This window comes from Astyanax mexicanus, chromosome 11, assembly GCF_023375975.1.
Source record: "Astyanax mexicanus isolate ESR-SI-001 chromosome 11, AstMex3_surface, whole genome shotgun sequence".
NCBI lineage: Eukaryota > Metazoa > Chordata > Actinopteri > Characiformes > Acestrorhamphidae > Astyanax > Astyanax mexicanus.
In genome coordinates, this window is record NC_064418.1 from 275,001 (window position 1) to 293,725 (window position 18,725).

General features: G+C 36.0%; 3 protein-coding genes across 4 annotated transcripts in view; 1 reads left to right on the forward strand and 2 right to left on the reverse strand.

Moving 5' to 3' along the window:
* itm2bb (integral membrane protein 2Bb) overlaps positions 1 to 6,522 on the reverse strand; it is a 14,196-nt gene extending 7,674 nt beyond the window's left edge. The window contains exon 1 of the mRNA XM_022667265.2: positions 6,330 to 6,522. Within this exon, the coding sequence (XP_022522986.1) occupies positions 6,330 to 6,410 (81 nt within the window). The 5' untranslated portion in view covers positions 6,411 to 6,522. The remainder of the gene's footprint in view (positions 1 to 6,329) is intronic.
* A 944-nt stretch (positions 6,523 to 7,466) lies between these two features.
* On the forward strand, positions 7,467 to 14,322 carry LOC103042434 (histone-lysine N-methyltransferase PRDM9). The gene is made up of 7 exons (XM_022667274.2): positions 7,467 to 7,667; positions 9,758 to 9,863; positions 9,962 to 10,066; positions 10,551 to 10,822; positions 11,227 to 11,294; positions 11,584 to 11,774; positions 12,557 to 14,322. The coding sequence occupies exons 1-7, from the start codon at positions 7,584 to 7,586 to the stop codon at positions 13,726 to 13,728; spliced, it is 1,998 nt and encodes a 665-aa protein (XP_022522995.2). The 5' UTR covers positions 7,467 to 7,583; the 3' UTR covers positions 13,729 to 14,322.
* Positions 14,323 to 14,838: 516 nt separating this feature from the next.
* LOC103042938 (gastrula zinc finger protein XlCGF49.1) lies at positions 14,839 to 17,947 on the reverse strand. Of its 2 annotated transcripts, none has more exons than XM_007235507.4 (3): positions 17,827 to 17,947; positions 17,651 to 17,722; positions 14,839 to 16,684 (listed from the first exon to the last, which is right to left on the reverse strand). In XM_007235507.4, the coding sequence occupies exon 3, from the start codon at positions 16,590 to 16,592 to the stop codon at positions 16,062 to 16,064; it is 531 nt and encodes a 176-aa protein (XP_007235569.3). In that variant the 5' UTR covers positions 16,593 to 16,684; positions 17,651 to 17,722; positions 17,827 to 17,947; the 3' UTR covers positions 14,839 to 16,061. The 2 variants fall into 2 exon arrangements, with proteins under 2 accessions (XP_007235569.3, XP_007235568.3); XM_007235506.4 differs by having other exon boundaries at positions 14,839 to 16,614; positions 17,827 to 17,933.
* Positions 17,948 to 18,725: the final 778 nt, after the last annotated feature.

Consider the following 18,725-nt stretch of genomic DNA (forward strand, 5'->3'; position numbering starts at 1 on the left):
CATGATGATAAACAGCTCTGAATAAATGAAGAGAGCACTTCAGTTTCTGAATCAGTTTCTCTGATTTTACTATTTATAGGTTTATGTTTGAGTAAAATGAACATTGTTGTTTTATTCTATAAACTACAGACAACATTTCTCCCAAATTACAAATAAAAATATTCTCATTTAGAGCATTTATTTACAGAAAATGAGAAATGTCTGAAATAACAAAAAAGATGCAGAGCTTTCAGACCTCAAATAATGCAAAGAAAACAAGTTCATATTCATAAAGTTTTAAGAGTTCAGAAATAATCAATATTTGGTGGAATAACCCTGGTTTTTAATAACAGTTTTTATTTCATGCATCTTAGCATCATGTCCTCCTCCACCAGTCTTACACACTGCTTTTGGATAACTTTATGCTGCTTTACTCCTGGTGCAAAAATTCATGCAGTTCAGTTTGGTGGTTTGATGGTTTGTGATCATCCATCTTCCTCTTGATTATATTCCAGAGGTTTTACATTTGGTAAATTTTTAAGTGCTTTTTTTGTTCCAGAAATAATGTACAATTTTGAAACAATGTAAAAAAAAAATTAAACAAACAAAAAAATCTGATTCACATGATCAAAAACGTGAGAAACATTGGGTTTGTGGGAGCTTTGGTTAAAGGGTTAATAGAAAGAGCATTGTTCAGAACGAAGCCTAGAAAACCGGACGACTCGTTTCTATAAAACCCACGAGAAACAAAACCAGGAAATAAATCACACGCTTTCAGAATAACCCGACTGAATGAGGAAGTGGACGGTTCCTGAATAAAAGCCTGAACTCTGATCTGGAACAAACACACAACTTCAGATACCAGTCTTTATTAGAAACTAATTAATGTGATATTAATAAATATTTATATATCATTGCTGTCCAATGAAAACCACGTATCTCCATTTTTGACGATTTTTAGTTTACTGCATAATTTAAACAGACAATCTGTCCCTCACACTGTGCCAACATTTCTTGATGAACGGACCAATAGAAATACTTCAAATTTACCTGAAATAAACTCTTTTTACATTGACCTCCATTGAAAGTTTAGAAGGTTTTTTCTCTCTCCTGTAAAGCTGCTGTTTTGGAGATAAGTGTTTTTCATTGGACAGCGGCGATATGGTATATATTTATATATCAAGCTCTACGAGTGGTTAGGTTATCAAAAACAGCATCTCCCGATCAGATCCCATATCTGGAATATTTTAGTTTAGTTTCTAAATGAAAGGCTGGGTTACAGTGCGTGGGTGCGTGCTCTCAAAAACAGGAACAGGAAACCAAATCAGCTCAGTCAGCTTCAGATAAACTGAGCAGCTCTTTAAACTCAGAGATCAGCAAAACACTCAAAACAACAAGACCTTTTAGTAATCAAACTTTACTATATCTTCTAATCTTCTGTTTCCAATATATTTTCATTAATAAAACACTGACTCTCAGTTTAAACACAGTGTGATGAACACTAGACTATACTGTATTAGATACAGATTAAACACAGTGTGATGAACATTAGACTATACTGTATTAGATACAGATTAAACACAGTGTGATGAACATTAGACTATACTGTATTAGATACAGATTAAACACAGTGTGATGAACACTAGACTATACTGTATTAGATACAGATTAAACAGTGTGATGAACATTAGTCTATACTGTATTAGATACAGATTAAACAGTGTGATGAACATTAGACTATACTGTATTAGATACAGATTAAACAGTGTGATGAACATTAGACTATACTGTATTAGGTACATATTAAACAGTGTGATGAACATTAGACTATACTGTATTAGATACAGATTAAACACAGTGTGATGAACATTAGACTATACTGTATTAGATACAGATTAAACACAGTGTGATGAACATTAGACTATACTGTATTAGATACAGATTAAACACAGTGTGGTGAACACTAGTCTATACTGTATTAGATACAGATTAAACACAGTGTGATGAACACTAGTCTATACTGTATTAGATACAGATTAAACAGTGTGATGAACATTAGACTATACTGTATTAGATACAGATTAAACACAGTGTGATGAACATTAGACTATACTGTATTAGATACAGATTAAACAGTGTGATGAACATTAGACTATACTGTATTAGATACAGATTAAACAGTGTGATGAACATTAGACTATACTGTATTAGATACAGATTAAACAGTGTGATGAACATTAGACTATACTGTATTAGATACAGATTAAACACAGTGTGATGAACATTAGACTATACTGTATTAGATACAGATTAAACAGTGTGATGAACATTAGACTATACTGTATTAGATACAGATTAAACACAGTGTGATGAACATTAGACTATACTGTATTAGATACAGATTAAACAGTGTGATGAACATTAGACTATACTGTATTAGATACAGATTAAACACAGTGTGATGAACATTAGACTATACTGTATTAGATACAGATTAAACAGTGTGATGAACATTAGACTATACTGTATTAGGTACAGATTAAACACAGTGTGATGAACATTAGACTATACTGTATTAGTTTAAACACTGTTATGAGTTTCTCTGTTAAGATGAAATACACGAAGACTTTTCTAGTGTGAGTTTTTAGAGATACTGTAGTGGTCTAGCGATATGATCTTTATCTTATGATCTGTGCATCACACATGATGGTGGGAAGATATGCAAATGCACACAAAACCAGTCTTACCAGAATCAGCCTCTGCTGGGGGCGGGGCTGAGTGCCACCAGTGTAAAGCGTTCAGTTTCAGGAAGATTAACTATTAAAACTTAAGGACATGGATGGATCACTAGAGAAATCAATAGTGAAGTTCTGTTCAGTAAATGAATTATCTCAGTCTTTATCTAAACTACATTTAAATATCTAATCTCTTCAATATTCAGGGTTACTGTATAACTGATTTAATCACAACTCCAGAACCGGAACCAGTTAAACCCAAAGTCCTCCCAGAGCATCTTTAACAAGATCCACTATTCCGACTCTGTAACTGTTGTGTAACGTAGAGAACCGGCTGTGTGTTTGAGGCACAAATAAAACCTGTCTAGACAAGAATCTCACCACAAGTATGAGTCTGATATAACTCTCTCACTACACATTTTATTATAAGAGGTTCTTTACAGCTGATGGTTCTACACAGAATGATGACAAATCATAAAAAAAGAAGCATAAAATCATTTAAACAGTTCTTAATTTTTAAAACCTTGTATGTTCTTCTATAAAGAACCTTTTAAATACTTCTAAAATGCATTATTTCTGCGCTATATAAATCTGACAATATGATATAAACGTTTAATATAGAGAGAGACTAGACACCCCGGCATGACTTTAGAACTTTAAAACTAATAAAAATAAATAAAACTAAGCTTAAAACCAATGAATTTTATAGTAGCATGGCCAGAATCAGCCAATTGTAGTAGTGCAACCAGCATCGTTTGGACGTTTTTTTGCCATAAAAAAATACATAAATATCAGTTGATATTGATATAAAATGATAATATTGTGATTCTGACAATACTCTACGATACTTCACAGCATGTTAGTGAAGTTACTGAAGAGGATAAAATTCTCCTAAATAATCAAATATCAGGAACAATAGATTTATTTATGCCAGTTTTAGTGAAAACACTGTGATAAAAATATTTTGTCCCATCCTAACTATATAGCACCTACCCTACATCAGCCAATCAGCTAATTGGAAAGTTTTAGCAAGAGTTTACCAGTTAAAATGGTCTTTACACTAAAAACACTAGGCCAATATTCATAAATAATATATATTTTTTTTTACATTTGTTTTTTTTTTTTTTTTACAAACTTGTTCTGCAGGCCTATTGAGTATTAAGTAAGCAATATTAAGCAGCTTTTTCTGAGGTAACACTGAGATAAATATACTGGTAGTTGTATTTCTGAGTTTAATAAACTATTATTTAGCTGTGAATAAATAGACACGCCCCTGAAGGACAGCTGTACACATGCAAGCTGGGAAATAAAGATGTGGTTAGAAATGGTATCTGAAATGAAAGAATGATGTGAACTGAAGTAACAGGGTATTATTACAGGACACACACACACACACACACACACACACACAGGACAGCTGCTTTTTCAGGGGAAATTAATAAAAATCAAGGAAAAAATAATAAAAAAATAAATAAAAACACACAGCTGAGCTCAAACACAGCAATAACCGCACAGTTTTTATCCTCTATTTTTTATTTAGTTAATTTAATTAATGATCATTATCTGAAAGGTTATAGTGAATGATTTTCTGATCTGAGAGAAGCTGCAGCGCTGCTGCTGCACTAATCTCTCTCTGATCTGTTTCACACTCAGTTCACACTCAGTTCCTCTAAAACAGCTTCCTCTTTCTTTTTTCTCTCCTCTGTGGTCGGCTGTTTTTATCAAACTGCAGCAGTGAACTTCCCTCAGCGCTGCTCTTTCGCTTTCTTTTCTGAGGTAATTAGTATTTAATCCCTCAGAGTCTCTCCATCACCCAGAATAGCTGAGTAAACCTGAGACACGCTCAGTTTCTGTTCGAGCTGCTTCAGTTCATCACAGCAGATCAGAACTCGACCAGTTTAGTGAAGCACTGATACTGATATAGTGCTGCCATCGTGATACAGGCACTTAAATACAATCAGAACCAATAATAGCACTGTAATACAGTATTAATAATGCCTGTTTACTGTGTTGTATCAGTGCTGAAACAGACCTAAATACACTATTGTTTGGGCTTTGATATCAGAATTTAAACACAATCATTTATTAGAACCATTACTTGTACTTTAATATGTTATTGATATTAACTAAATTCAGTATTTGTATTATTTATATTTGTAGTATTCATACTGATACAGAAACTGGGTCCTAAATATATTGTATCAGTATACAAGAGTGTATTCAATGTCAATATTGGCACTTAATATAATAAATAAATAATGATATATAATAATGTATTTAATATCAGTATCAGGCAGACGTCTGGCTGACCAACATGCAACACCTTTAGCTGTATCTGATCAATTCAGTGAGCAGCTCATATTTGTTTGTTTTTTTCATATTGTGGAAACACAACTGTACATATTTTTAAAGTAAAAATCCTAATGTAACATAAATGACTTTCAACATTTTTTAAATAGTCTGTGACACATTTTTCCACTAGTTTTTTTTTTTTGGTTGAGAAAAACCCCTTGTACAGCTGATTAAAACCACCTAATCATTCTTACTGACTGGGATGGGGATTCCCAATCCAAGCTCCCAGCCTTAAAAACCCCATGCAGAAATCATCTATCCATTTCCACCTTAAGAGAAGCTCCAATTAGGAGCTTAGTGAATGAGCTGCATCATGAACATAATCTAAAGCTAAAGTGTGCTGAATTACTAAATAACTAACTGTGGGGAGAAGCCTCCTCTATTAGAGCATATATCCTTATTTAAATGAGTTCACTACAGCAGTGAGTGACTGTAACTCTGAGGGTCTTCCCAGCGCAACACCTATCTCACCATTGAGCCAATTAGTGTAATTAGTATAATTAGGTGTGTCAGGTGTGTGTAGGGGGAGGGAGGGTTGGGTTGGAGGTGAAGTCCAGTTAAATTGAGATAATTGATTAACCCTGTTAGAAAAGCTGTGATCTGATCCCAAACCAGCTCAAACCAGCCTCTATTTACATTCAGATAACTGAGGTTATTTCAGTATTTTGGGTAAAAGAAGATCAGCACGTCTGATCAGCATTTCCAGGCAGAATAACGCAGCTGAGCAGCTGATTTCCTGAGAAAAATGAATCCATATAAACAAGCTGTCAGCCATGTCTGATCTCAGGGAAATGTCTGCCACACACACACAGTGTTATAAAGGAGGAAGGAGGTATTTTAATCTGAATATACTCAAACAGTAAATAAAACAGTAAAAACATCGATTTTACTGTAATAACAGAGAATTATTGAATATTAACTGGTTGTGTTTTTTTTTAAAATCGAGCCTGAAATATTGTTTTTTCGTTGGAATTGTCCGTTCCACCTTAAACGGTACAGCAGATACGTTGTGGCTCCTTCGTAACTGCGGTGCCGTTTAAGGTGGAACGGACAATTCCAACAACAAAAGAGAAACTTAACGTAAATGAGCAAAAAAGAAAGAGAAAATTAAATGTGTTATCGGTCTTTAACTTCAGTCTATCGACTCTGCTTCCCGAAATAATCGCTATATCGTTAAAACAGAATTAGTTTTTAAACATTAAAGCTAACGTTAACACAGTGAACCAACACGAGCTTATAGATTAATTATTAAACTATCGTTACCTTTTCCACCGGAATCAGGGTCTCTCCGTCCTTCTTCACGTCCTTCTGAGCAAGGGCGGTGTTAAACGACACTTTCACCATGATGTCCCGGTCTGTGCAGCGATTGTACCGAGTAAAACAGCGGAGACGCGGCGGACGGTGCGGAGGTTCTCGGTGTTCCCGTTCTTCTGACCGGTAGCTGTGTCTCTCTGTGACGCAGATAAACACAGGCGGAGGGCGCTGTGACACATCTCTGCCTCCAGAGGGCGACAATTCCCCAATTTATATATATATATATATATATATATATATATATATATATATATATATATATATATATATATATATATATATATATATATATATATATTAAATACATATAAGAGACCACTTCCACTCTTCCACTTCACAGTTTTTTTCATGCATCTTGGCATCATGTTCTCCTCCACCAGTCTTACACACTGCTTTTGGATAACTTTATGCTGCTTTACTCCTGGTGCAAAAATAATTTAAGCAGTTCAGTTTGGTGGTTTGATGGTTTGTGATCATCCATCTTCCTCTTGATTATATTCCAGAGGTTTTCAATTGGGTAAAATCAAAGAAACTCATAATTTGTCGTTACTACTACTAAATATTTCTTATTTTTTTTAACTGAAGAGATGTGAGCTCTGTGTTTGCAGCAAATTATTTTATGTACAAAAATATCTACTAATAAATATATGATTTGTTTTAAAAATGACAATTAATATTGTAAGTGTGGGATGTGCAAACATGGTAAAACTATAAAACATAGTAAAATATGATAAACATGGTAGAAACTTGGTAAACATGTTAAAACTAAAACATAGTTTAGTTTTTTTGTATAAATATAATTATTTCTATAGATTCAGAGGAAAATAAAAACCTATTTTCTATACTCACCAAGACACTTTTTTATAATAATAATAATAATAATAATAATAATAATAATAATAATAATAATAATAATGTAGTAAAATAAAAATGTAAAAAAAAAAAAACAACTAGGTAACGTGAGCGAATTCTCAACTGTCCAATCAGCGGGGTGCTTGTGATGGCACTAACTAATCGTGATGCTGGAGTCAGGGTGCTACAGCCAATCGTAGAGAAGGAGGCGGAGCGATGATAGCGAACCGCGGGTGTGTGGGCGGGGCTAGCGTGTGGCTGTACCGGTAGCGTTAGCGGAGCTGCAGGAGCTGCAGGATAAACCCGGTTAAAGCGGTAAATAATCGATTATAAAGTGATATTTTATATTAAATGATGATGGAGAACAGTTATTTACTGTTAGCCGGAAATGTGGTGTTTGTTCCGGTTCTGGTTCAGCTGAACTCCGCTGAGGAGGTGAGTAAACTCCTGCTGTATATCATAACCCCAGCTATCAGATACAACTCTAACTTTATATTAAACCTTTATTATTTAATTCAGCACCTCATAAACCCATTTATCTACACACAGACTCATTAATTATTAGTTATTGATGATCAGGCTGAGGAATAAAGAGTTAGTGTAGAGTCTGGAGGCTCTATTGTTCTCCTCCTGTGGGCTGTATTGTGTCCTGTAGAGTCTGTCTGGATTCAGGTAAACAGGAAAACAGAGGCCTGGGTGTGTTCCAGAAAGCGGGTTAAGTGATAAAACCGGATTATTTAACTCCGAATTCACGAGAACTCGAGTTTTATCGTTACAGAAATCGAGATTAAAGAAAACCGGGGTCAGTTACTATAACAACTGAAGCTTACCTGAAGGTTAATTTAATCATAACCTGCGTTCACGCGCACCTTTACCAAGTAAACATGGCGCGTGCTTTCCTCAAGGATCCAGTTTATATTGAAGCGCAAATAATTCGGACTATACTCTACACGACTTTTATAGGACTCTTTACTCACAGAATAAGATTTTATTAGGACTGGGGATCAATAACTGCAAGACTGCAACTACATTCTTTAATAGTTTAGAGATTATTTCCCATCATGCTTCTGGTGGAGTTTACATACAATACATATTATATATTACATTACAAATAATGTGTTTATATATCAATACTGTGATTTATATCAGAGACTCACAACTTTTGTCCCCATCAACATTTTATTTTTCTGCCACACTGTTTGTTCTTGATATTTTTTAATAGAATACATTTTGCATTTAACTCGTCCTATAAGCTTCTTTTCCCCCTTTTTTTGCAACAACCTTGTAAAGCAAAGAATTACAGTTTCACTGCTGTACAATTGCCTTTGTTTCAGATAGAGTAGTAAGGTCATAGTGGACATACTTTCATTACTAGACGAGTATCTCCACTAAAATTACTGTTTTTCCTCACAGTTAATTACATACTTAATAATAATAATATTATACAACAATTTATGTTTATTATTTCTTTATTTATTCTTATTCTTTAGGAAGAACAGTCACATCTATACACTCACAGCAACTACGCCCACCTTTAACTTATATTCCAGCAACTCTCAGGGTTCGTATGGTCATGAAGAACCTGGAACAGTAATGGAATTCCAAAATAGCAAGTTTTGGAAAAATAAAAAAAATACCCAGAAAGTTGTGGAAAGGTCATTGCAATTTGAAGTCTACGCAGCTTTTTTTTATATATATATATATATATATCAAAGGATCAAAGCTATATTGAGCTAACACATACTGTACATCAGCTCAGAGGTTGTTCAGGAATTTAGCTCTACATGATGGAGCTCTCAGGATGTGACACACATTTTATTATTAGATTAATATAAGATTGTGTGTCAGCATTGCTTATAGAAATGTGTCCATGTCTACACTGATGTTTTATCAATTGTATGGTAATAAAAACTTTGCCTTTAAGTCATGGATAAGTTATGGAAATTCCTTGGTTAAAAACTGTATAAACCCTGAACTCAATTTAAAGGCTTGTCTGTTTTATTGGGCGTTTTACCAAGATCTCCATCTGAAGATCACACTTCTCAATTCTGGAGGTGTATTTTTTGTATACATCCTGCACAGGTAGTTTGGAGGCAGAAAGAAAAAGAGAAAAATATCATGTTATGCTCAAATAAATGTTTGTGTTCTAAATATTTTAGCTATTTGCTGAGACATTAAAATAATCTTACTGTTCCAAGCTGAGCTCTGGAAGTTGATGGTCATGTTCTGTAAGAGGACAGACAGTCACACATTTTTATGGTGGATCACATGAACTGCCACGGTCAGTATATTCAACATATACAACATATACAACATTTACTGTACATCCATAGGCCATTTAAGAGTATATTGAGAATATTGTATTGGAAAGGATTTTAAGACTTGATGATAATTGTGAAATTAAACATCTGCAAAGTCTTGATTTAAAGAAATTGCACACACACAACACTGCATCTGTTCTTAAAGCTGTATAAACGGTTGATTTGTGACACTTTGCTGATTTATTTTTATGTTTTCTCTGCTAGAATGTGCAGATAAAGGCTAATCCTACATCAGATGCTGGAGGGACATCAAGTGCTGTGGATCAACAGGATGGAGGAATCCAAAATGAGCCCGGATCATTAAACATAGGTTTACTCATGTTTTAACACGTTTTTTCCTTTAATAAATAATTTTAAATGTGTTTCTGAGATTGTGTTTTACAGTATGTTTTTCTCTGTGCTCATTAGCATACTGTGTGAAGAAGGAGACTGAGGAGGAGGAGCTGCCAAATCTCCAAAATGGGCTGAAAGTTAAAGAGGAAGAGGAAGAACTGAACGATGATGACTATTTCTGTAAGAGAAAGAGGAATTCAATCCAGAGTTTGTTGGAAAATATTCAGAGTTTATTTGTGATAAGTCTGTATTTAGGGATAAAAGAAAAATGCTGGAAATCTACTATTTAATCCAGTTCAGTTCCCCTTTGGTACGGTTCGTTTTGATTGGTGTGAAAACAGTACTTAAAACTACAGAGACCCAAGAGATTAAGTACTTTTATCTTGTTCAGTCCCAAACTAATTCTGCAGCAGTTTGTTTGTGGTTTGAGATAAAAGGCTTTTCAGGTGCAGTTTAACCTGATTAATTACCCAAATAATTAAATAATTACTACAGATATTAACTAATGCCATCTCTGCTTACTGTTTAAACAGCTGCAATATAGCGCCTCACTTACAGTATCACAATATATCAAAATATATTGAATGGTAACTCCTTCACTTCAGTCAGAACAGTTCTTTTCATGTTAATAGTTTGTGTTTCTTGTCGTCTCCTCCTCTTCCAGACTGTGAGGAGTGTAAATCTTATTTCAGAAATGAGTGTGCGGTTCACGGTCCGGTCGTCTTCATCGCTGATACTCCTATTCCCATGGGGATCGTTGATCGCTGCAGGAAAACCCTCCCTCCTGGTTTGGAGGTTCGGAGTTCTGGTATTCCTGGGTCGGGTCTGGGAGTGTTTAACCAGGGCGAGACGATTCCTCTCGGTGCTCATTTTGGACCCTACCAGGGAGACTTAGTCGACAAGGAGAGAGCCATGAAAAGCAGCTACTCTTGGGTGGTGAGTTTAGTTTTAATTTAGTGAAAATATAATTTATAAATTAATTATAAATGAATGTTACTGGACTGATCACTGATATTATGAAGAACCATACTTAATTTGTCCCAGAACCAGTAGACTTACAGCAGCTAATAGATTAATAGTGTATAAATAATTCAGTAAACTGTTTAATGTAGTATAATATAGTGGTACACACTTTCTCTCTCTCTTAATTCAGTTCAGTTGAAGTTGTTTTGATAATAATGTTTCAGAAGCACACAAACATCAAAACCCATCATATCGAGACATTTATCAATAAAAACGTTAACAGAAACTCTCTCTCTCTCACTTATATTATCATATCTGTGCTCTTAAATATCTTAAACATATTAAATATTTAACTGTAAATGTAATCATTATTTCAGATAACTAAAAAAGGCCAGGATGCTGGATACATAGATTCCAAGAGAGAGACCCACGCTAACTGGATGAGGTGAGGAACGCAGTCTTGATGTCTGCAGCTGATTTGCTGTTAAATTTAACCAAGTTTTGTTTTCCAGACTGGCTCTGCTTTCTTCAAAATGAGGAATTCTTCTTCCTTTTACTGAATTAATATTTACCTGCAGCTGTTATAATGTGATCTGAAGTTTTTACAGTATAAAACTCACGTATTGCTTAGAGAACTGATTTTAGAACTAACTTTACTATGATTTAGATTTTAGGTGCCTAAAACTTCTACTAAAACCAGTTTTATTCATGTGTAATCTCTCTGTCTCTCACAGGTTTGTGCGTCATGCTCGTAATGTTGAAGAGCAGAATCTGGTGGCGTTTCAGCATCAGGGGAGGATTCTGTATCGATGCTGTCGCCCCATCAAACTGGGACAGGAGCTCCTGATGTGGTACGCAGAGGAGTACGCCAAAAATGCCGGCATCACGTTCGACTTCCTGTGGAACCAAAAATGCCCCAAAAAAGGTTGTCCGATAATTCTAGTTTAATTTTTCTGCCCACAGAGCGAACAGGCCATGGCCTAGTTCTGGCCCAGTTTTGTACAGCGAAGTTAACTTAGCTTATATTACTATCCCAGCCCTGTAGAGCTTTTATCTTAAAGCTGTAAAACAGACAGTTTGTGAAAGTACTTAACTGTTCTCTTTCAACACTCACTCCATTTTTCACTATGGGAAACACCCTCTGACATGACAGACCATGGAAGAACTAATGACACCACGTCTGTCGAGAGGTTGGATGGTGCAATCAGTTTTAAGCTTTGCAGCACTTTTGTCAGATTCTGGCACACTCTCCATGCTCAGTGTAGAAAAATAGATAAAAGATTGGTGGAGCTGATCATGCATTCTGTATGAGCCAGAACGCCATTATTTAACCATTTCTAGGCACGGGTGTTGATAGAGAACATCCGGATACTTGCATAACCTCAGTTCTCTGTTAACATGTGTGAGGCATCTCACCATCATTCCCTTCTTGCATTGCACGGGGGAAAAGCATGCCGAGAACGAGGCCGGGGAGCGAGGGGAGGGGTATTGTAGGAGGTGGTGCTCCCAATCACAATTGCGATTGGTCTGTCTCTCAACAGACGTGGTGTCATTTACCATAATAAGATGCATCACTTATGTTATCAGAGAACAGAGGTTACGTACGTAACCGGACGATACAAAGAACATTATTTCATTTCATACGACGAGAATTATCATTGTTTCTTAGGAAGTCCCAGTAATGTTTTAATGCTTTTTGTTTTTCAGAAGCGAGTGATGATTTAAGTGAAGTATTTTCCTGCTCCTTGTGTCACCTCTCCTACACGTCTCAAATCTTCTTTTACCGACACCTCAAGAGATGCCACCAGGAGGAGTATTACAAAAGGCTGAAATCGGGGGAGATTAAACCTGAGATCTCCAGTCCTCTGCAGACGTCCTCCACTGATAAGTCTCACTGGCGCATGCGGAGAGACCCGAGCCAGGAGAGGAACCACCACTGCTCCGAGTGCGGGAGGAGTTTTATGGACAGGGCTCATCTCCAGCTCCACCGGCGCCTCCACACAGGAGAGAAACCTTATCGCTGCTCGGACTGCGGAAGAACCTTCACTCAGGGCAGCCATCTCAACATACACAAGCGCATTCACACGGGGGAGAAGCCGTATCAGTGCTCGGAGTGCGGGAAGTGCTTCGCTCGGAAGAGCAACCTCCAGCAGCACCAGCACACTCACACGGGCTACAAACCGCACCGCTGCACCGAGTGCGGGAAGGGATTCACCGAACGCAGCAAACTCCAGATACACCAGCTCTCTCACACCGGAGAGAAACCGTTCAAGTGCTCAGACTGCGGGAAGAGCTTCACCCGCCAGTGCCGTCTCCAAACGCACCAGCGGACGCACACCGGGGAGAAGCCGTACTACTGCGCAGAGTGCGGGAAGAGCTTCAGTAGCCACGGTCAGTTCAAACTCCACCACCGGATCCACACCGGAGAGAAACCCTACACCTGCCCGGACTGCGGCAAGAGCTTCACCTACGCCATGGCCCTCAAAATCCACCGGCGCGTTCACACCGGAGAGAAACCGTACGAATGCCTGGAGTGCGGCAAGAAGTACGGCAGGCAGAGCAGCTTCCTCACCCACCAGCGGACCCACGCCGCCGAGAAACCGTACAAGTGCTCCGAGTGCGGGAAGGGCTTCACTCAGAAGACCAACCTCCACCTCCACCAGCGCATTCACACCGGAGAGAAGCCGCACGTCTGCCCTCAGTGTGGAATGGGTTTCAGTCAGAGCGGGCATCTCTTCCTGCACCAGCGCGTTCACACCGGAGAGAAACCGCACCACTGCTCAGAGTGTGAACGGAGCTTCAGGGACTCCGGTGCTTTAAAGAGGCACAAGTGCACCATCAAAGAGGACACTCCTGAAGTTCAGAACCAAACTGAATGATGGACAGATCATTTTAACATTTCTTTTGACACATAGCAAACTTTTTTTAAACAGAAAGACTGTGTGACGTAGCTCCGGCAGCTGATGGCAAGCTGCATGACCGGGATTCGAACCAGTGGTCTCACGATCATAGTGACCGTGCTTTTAGCCCAGTTTTTCATTGATCTCCAACAAAAACATCTGCTAGGGGCAGTAGTGGTTTTATTGATATGGCTGATTAGTATATAGCATGCTAATACTAATAATACTTTGACAGAATTCTCTCTAAAGTCTTATATTTGATGAATCTCTAATGTTTATGTCTGATAATGGCTTTAAACTGAATTCACATCACTACATTTTTGGTGTGTGCTGAACCTAATGATTATAATAGTGATATAAAATGATCCTGCTGTAGTTAATATTTTGTGTTAATGTGAATATGTATTTTATATATTTTATAAGCTTTTAGTGTGTAAATCAAGTTTGGGATCATGGTGATTGTTTCTGCAATAATGGCACAAATGGAATCCATTTAAACTCCACCACACCACCGTTTTATGTTTTAGTTTTTTATACTTTGAAAAGTCTGCAAATAAAAAAAGATGAAATGTATGTTTGGAAATGTCTTTTATTGATTTTATAAAAGTTGAAATATTTATTTCTGGTTAACTAGAAAGTTAACAAAGCAGCATCTGAAAAGGGCAGATAATAAATGAAAATATTTAATGCTGTATTTAAGAACCCCTATAATCTCTTATCACTAAAATAAATGATTCCCATAAAGAATCACAAACCAAAAACAAAAGCTATTAATTCATTATTTTAACTGTTGTTTTTCACTAAATTAACTGATTTGAGGAATGAAAAACTGAAGAAGGGTTTCCTCCTCATTTAGCACAACCAACATTTAATCAGTAATCTGATTCTGAATTTACTGAACTTATTTTAGGTATTTTTACTCTGACTTTAGTAACTTTCTTTACATACAACACATACAATGAAATGTAATTTGGGGGAAATTATGGGGAAATGAACTAACATCTAGAGCACACATCAATTCATCTACACTAATCAAGCTTTTTAATCTTTTTAGTATCTTCATAATCACGTAAAAAACACAAACAAAAGTTTCCAACATTTGGTTTATTCATGATGAAGTAAGAAATCATACAAATAATAATTATATATAAAAAAAAGTTTATAGGCAGTCACTGGTAAATTAGTAGAAGTCTATGCTATGGTATATGACCACAGGTCCCGAGTCCTAAATATACACAAAAATATTTCTATATAAAAAATAAAAAGTATTAAAGCTCATCACGCTCAGAGTAGAACACTAATACACAGTGGCCATTAACCAAACTTGGAATCTTCCAATAAAGGAACCCAACACTTAACCAGTGATCATCCACTAGATTTACTTTCCTTTAGAAACTTTTCCTTTAAAGGCTTATTTTCAGTTTTATCAAGTTATAAAACTGATTTTTGCCAAGTTTCCCTAAACTGTGGTTCTTTTATTCAATCTCTTAAAAAAATATTTCTCTGGGTTAGTCTGCTCATGTTGGTTTCTACTCCACACAGGATGTTTCCCCTTCTCCTGTTTCCTCTCAGAGTTTCTTCCTCTCAAACTGAGGAAGTGTTTCCTGACACCATCTTCACTGGCTTTCTCCAAGAGTTTCAGACGTAGATTTCTCGGAATTCAGTTATATAAATGTATTAAACACAGAGTGATCTATTTTAAGCTTTTATTTCTTGTGGCTCACGGTCAATGAAAACCCAAAAATCAGTATTTTAGAAAACTGGAATATTATATATAAGACCAATTGTTACTTTTGGCAAATTTTTTTGGCAAAGTTACTTTCCTGCTGGAAAATGAAATCTGCATCTCCATAAAAGTTGTAATTGATGTTTGTAATTGAGGTGTGTTTTATTATCAAGTCTAAAGTCAGTGCAGTTACAGCACTTCATGCTTCCCTCTGCTGAAAAAAATTCTATGGAGTTGTGGATTTCATTTTCCAGCAGGACTTGTCACTTTGCCCACACTGAGAACCAAAAGTACCAAATAGTCTTATTATATAATATTCTAATTTCTGATTTGAGACACTGATTTTTGGGTTTTAATTGGCTGTAAGCTTCATAATCAACAATAAACAATAAGAGAAATAAATGCTTAAAATAGATCACTTTGTGCGTTTAATATATCTATATAATATATGATATGGGTTTCACATGAATTTTGAATTGACTGATTTACTGAAATAAAGTAATTTTTCAATGATATTCATTTTTTTTTTGATGCACTAGTATTTACTGAATTTGAAATTTCCTTAAAGGACCGTATAGGTGTGTTTTCAGTGATAGAGTTTCCCCGCAGTGTGTTTTTCTCGGTGTGCTTGTAGACTAGTTCTGTGTCTGAAGGTCTTCGGGCATTCGGAGCAGTGAAACGGTTTCTCTCCGGTGTGAATGAGCTGGTGTCTTTTCAGATGAGTCAGTAAAGTAAAAATACTCCCGCACTCGGAGCAGTAATACGGTTTCCGGCCTGTGTGGATGAGCTGGTGTCTCTGGAGGTGGTTGAGCTGGTTGAAGCTCTTGCCGCAGTCGGAGCAGTGAAACGGTTTCTCGTCAGTGTGAACGCGCTGGTGTCGGTACAGGTTATTGACCTGACTGAAGCTCTTGCCGCAGTCGGAGCAGTGAAACGGTTTCTCGCCGGTGTGAACACGCTGGTGGGTTTTTAATGCGCCGTTTTCAGTAAAACTCATCCCACAGTACGAGCAGTCGAACGGCTTCTCTCCGGTGTGAATCCGCCGGTGTCTGTCGAGGTGACACTGTCGGGTGAAGCTCTTCCCGCAATCAGAGCAGCAGAAAACTCCTGATTTACCCATGTTTACAATACAATCACCCTCACTGAAAATCAGAACAGATTGAAGGAGAGCTGATGAGTTTCTTATGATAATAAGCAGCACATATACTATTTCTGAAGAAGAAAAAGAGAAAAGTGTATTAGTAACTCAATGTTCTTTTCTCAGGAACCGAGGTTCAATTGTTTGGGGAACAGCAGTATAGAAAAGCAATGAATATCCAGATACTGGATATTATAATAATATTTGGGCAAATATAATCAGTCAGGAATCCCCTTTGAGTTTCAGAAGTGGGTCTGGGCTCTTATGGATTAAACATTTACTATAAAAACTACAATTATTAGTTAAAGAAGAAGAAAAGTGTGATTAGTGGTCAGTAATCACAGAATATTGTTGTGATTGATCTGATTAGCTAATTATGTTTTCAGACATCTGGTTTCATTCACAACACTGAACATTTTCTCATCTGCACTTTTTAAAACGTTAAAAAAAATGTATTTTTTTTTTTTTCCGGTAAGTTTTTGAGTTGTTGTTTGGTCTTATTACACTTTCAGTTAACTTTTTAAATTTTGGGTTGTTTTAGTGGTCTTTTAACATTCCTTTTATAGTCTCTTTTTTTCTTTTATTGTTTTAGGTTATTGCTTATTACTTTTTTTACTTTTTTTATTTATTTAGTTTTATTTATTCATCTCTAAAGTCATTTAATTTTATTACCTTTGATGTTCTTACTTATGGTTTTATGATTCCTTCTAAATCCTTATTTTTATCTTATTTGTTTTCTATCTTATTTTAAAATAAAAATCTTATGTCGTTGACTCCAAATGTTTATTTTTAACTAACTGTTCACATCCTGACTGTTGGAAGTATCAGTGAATCTTACTTTGAATTAACTAAACTAAGTTATTTAATGTGCTCAGTACCTCTCTAACTTTACTCAGGTTTTCTTTATTAAGAGATAAATATACAACAGGATTTCCACCTCTAAACTTCACTATAGATTAATACAGCTGCTGTTTCAGTCATTATAAACACTAAATAAACTAATAAATACAGATTTTAGTCAGGTTTAACCGGTTACTCACCTCTCCAGACTGCTCTCCTGATAAACTGCAGCTACTAGCGCAGGCTAACTGAGTTCACCAACTTCTCTCAGCCTAAATAAAAGCCAGAGAAGTGAGAAACACAGAGCTGAGCTGATTTAAAGATTAGAAAACATAAAATACAGATATAATAAGAGTTATAAACCCAAAAAACGTACTGCAGTTCTTTGTTTTTACCGAGTTTTACTCCAGCTATGCTAACCCTGCTGCTGTTAGCTCAGAGTCGGGCTGGGAGTCGACTCTCCGATTCTTTTATTCCCGGGATTCCCAGCATTCCAGACTTTTGGGAATGAGGGAGTCGACTCTCCAAAGCTTCGGGTTTTGGATTCAATGCAGATTAGTTTAAACCTGCAAAACATCAGATATTAAACAGAAAATTAAAATTCTTAAAAACTGGAGTGTTTATTTTACATTCAGTTATTATTATATTATTTTAAATATAAAATGTGTATTTATGTTTCAGATGCATGCATTTGTAGTTAAAAAATTATATTATTTATTATTGTTATTATTGTTATATGTATTTTGTTGATTTATATATAAATATATAATCTCTGTTGGTCTTATTATTAGAGATTCTTTGTAATAACACTGTTTTCTTCTATGGAGCGCCTCCTGCGCTGTGATTGGCTGATGGGAACCTGCCTCCTGTGCTATAATTGGCTGGTAACATCAACGCATATGATTTAGTCAAAAAATCTATTCTAACATGAATCTAACTAGTGTTAAATAAACATACAAAATATATAAACGATTTTGTGCATATACTGATCAGAAAAAAAACTACTAAACTAAGATTAACATGTTTACAAGGATTGATTAATGTGTCAAAATACTGAATCGAAGTCCCGTGCTACGCATGCGCAGTACTGTCTGTTTCTTTATTTGATTAATGACAAAAATATAATAGGGAAAATTCACTGCATAACAATATAACATCATATTTTATTTTGAAAACAAAAATAAAATGGAAAAAAAAAACCCATATAACACGAATGACATGATTATTACTGATTTCATTTGTTTGTACTGCATGTAAGTGATCTCGTCAATAGAT

Excerpts from the sequence above, each read along its gene's own strand:
- LOC103042434 (XM_022667274.2), top strand. The coding sequence starts at position 7,584 with ATGATGATGGAGAACAGTTATTTACTGTTAGCCGGAAATGTGGTGTTT. Across the intron at positions 9,864-9,961 it reads GCCCGGATCATTAAACATAG|CATACTGTGTGAAGAAGGAG; the intron begins GTTTACTCATGT and ends TGTGCTCATTAG. Across the intron at positions 10,067-10,550 it reads GAACGATGATGACTATTTCT|ACTGTGAGGAGTGTAAATCT; the intron begins GTAAGAGAAAGA and ends CTCCTCTTCCAG.
- LOC103042938 (XM_007235507.4), bottom strand. The coding sequence starts at position 16,592 with ATGGGTAAATCAGGAGTTTTCTGCTGCTCTGATTGCGGGAAGAGCTTC.